Source organism: Terrapene carolina, unplaced genomic scaffold (assembly GCF_002925995.2).
Source record: "Terrapene carolina triunguis isolate 2854851 unplaced genomic scaffold, T_m_triunguis-2.0 Scaffold433, whole genome shotgun sequence".
NCBI classification, from domain to species: domain Eukaryota; kingdom Metazoa; phylum Chordata; order Testudines; family Emydidae; genus Terrapene; species Terrapene triunguis.
Genome location: NW_020664784.1, coordinates 59,162 through 60,984, shown reverse-complemented (window position 1 = coordinate 60,984; position 1,823 = coordinate 59,162). Strand labels below are relative to the sequence as shown.

The 1,823-nt window shown below is 71.0% G+C and overlaps 1 protein-coding gene across 1 annotated transcript in view; it reads right to left on the bottom strand.

The window, feature by feature from the left end:
* PCOLCE (procollagen C-endopeptidase enhancer) overlaps positions 1-1,559 on the bottom strand; it is a 6,467-nt gene extending 4,908 nt beyond the window's left edge. The window contains exons 1-2 of the mRNA XM_029913058.1: positions 1,347-1,559; positions 134-242 (exon numbers count right to left, since the gene is read on the bottom strand). Of these exons, the coding sequence (XP_029768918.1) occupies positions 134-242; positions 1,347-1,441 (204 nt within the window). The 5' untranslated portion in view covers positions 1,442-1,559. The remainder of the gene's footprint in view (positions 1-133; positions 243-1,346) is intronic.
* Between the last annotated feature and the right edge of the window lie 264 nt (positions 1,560-1,823).

Below are 1,823 nucleotides of genomic sequence, written 5' to 3'. Positions count from 1 at the left end.
CTCCCCGCATCCCCCCACCTCCCCCTCCTCTGTTCCCCGACCTCCCCGCATCCCCCCACCTCCCCCTCCTCTGCACCCCCATCTCCCCGCATCCGCCCCCGGCCCCCCCATCGCCCTCCCCTTCCCTCCGTACCGTGATGGTCCAGGTGCAGGTCTTGCTGGGCGGGTAGTGGTTGGGAAACCCCTCGCTGGCGATGTACCCCGAGTCGCCCACGTGCTCCCCACCGCACAGGAACACGGGCCTGGGAGAGACCCCCAGAGTCACAGTCACTCGGGGCCTCTCATTCCCGACCCGCAGCCCCTGCTATCCCGGCCTGGGCTCCCCTCTGGCCCTGGTCCCCGCTGCGGTGAGCAGAGGAGCCAGCTGATGTCAGCATCCAGGATCCAGCATCTGTTTGTCCTGGCCCGGGCGCCAGGGGCTGGGAGAGCGGCCAGGCCGCGGACGGGGTGCGGAGCCCGTCCTGTCTCATGAGGCCTCCGGACAAGTAAGCAGACCCCACGTCCCTGCGGGGCCTGTGACAGCCCCCGGCCTGCCCCCGCCATCACCCCGACACTTCACCCACACACACGCCCCGGCCCGGGTCCCCAGCCTCGCACACGCGTGTGAAACTGGGGACGCACGGCCCGACATGGTGCACGGGGACGGAGAGGTGGAGGCAAGTGTGAAAAACCTGGCACACTCATTTTCCGGGGGGGTGGGGGAAACATGGGTGTATATAAGACAAAGCCCCAAATATCAGGGTGCCGGGTCCCCCCCCCCGCAGGGTGAAGGAACCGACTCTGTCCGGCCTCTGATCCCCTGGTTTGTTGACCATAAAAATCCAGTTTTCACCTCCCCCCACCTGTCCTTGGGGTCCCAGCCTGGCCCTCCCCCCCCCCGTTGCTCCCCCACAAGAGAATTCAGAGAATCCAGAGATCTTGGCTCATCCCGGCATCTGGCAGCTTCAGCTCCACTCCTAAATCCTTCCAGATGTGCTGGAGCCCGGCCTGTCCCGGCTCCTCCCGGCTCTGCCGGTGCCCCTCACTCCCGACCCGCAGCCCCCCGCTCTGCCGGTGCCCCTCACTCCCGACCTGCAGCCCCCCCATCCCTGGGGCCCCCCCAGCTCTGCCGGTGCCCCTCACTCCCGACCCGCAGCCCCCCCGCTCTGCCGGTGCCCCTCACTCCCGACCCGCAGCGCCCCCGCTCTGCCGGTGCCCCTCACTCCCGACCCGCGGGGCAGGGGGAGTTATGGGGCAGGAATCCGGGGGAAGGGGGAGTTGGGGGGCAGGGGGACAGCGGGCGGGGAAGAGTGGGGGGAAGGGGGGAGCTGGAGGGCTCGTGGGGCAGAGCTGGGGGGCTGCGGTACCTCGTGGCGTTAGGGGCGGGGGGCGGGTCGCTCTGCCCCATGGCGCAACCCCACAGCAGCAGCAGCGGCAACAGCGGGCTCCAGGCCGGGCTCATGCTGGGGCTGGGTCCGGTTGTGGGTCCGGTTACGGTCCCTGCGCGGACGGGCCGGGAAGCGGTGGGTCGAGATCAGCGGAGCCTTAATGGGAAGGAGCCGGGGGCGGGGGTCGGGACGGAGGGTTCCCCGAGGGAGGGGCTGGCTGGGGGCGGGGTCTGGGGGGAGGGGCGGGCAGGGGTCTGAGTGGGGCGGGGTCTGTGGGGAGGGGCTGGCTGGGGGATCCCCTGGGGGCGGGGTTTAGCCATAGGGCGGGGCTAGCTGCCATGGGGGCGGGGCCTATTCCCGCTCGGGGCGGTGCTGACGTGGCGCAGGGGCGCGGCCTGTAGGGCGGAAGCGGCCCCGCGCTGGGGGCGAGGTCTAGTAGCTGCGGGGGGGGGGGGG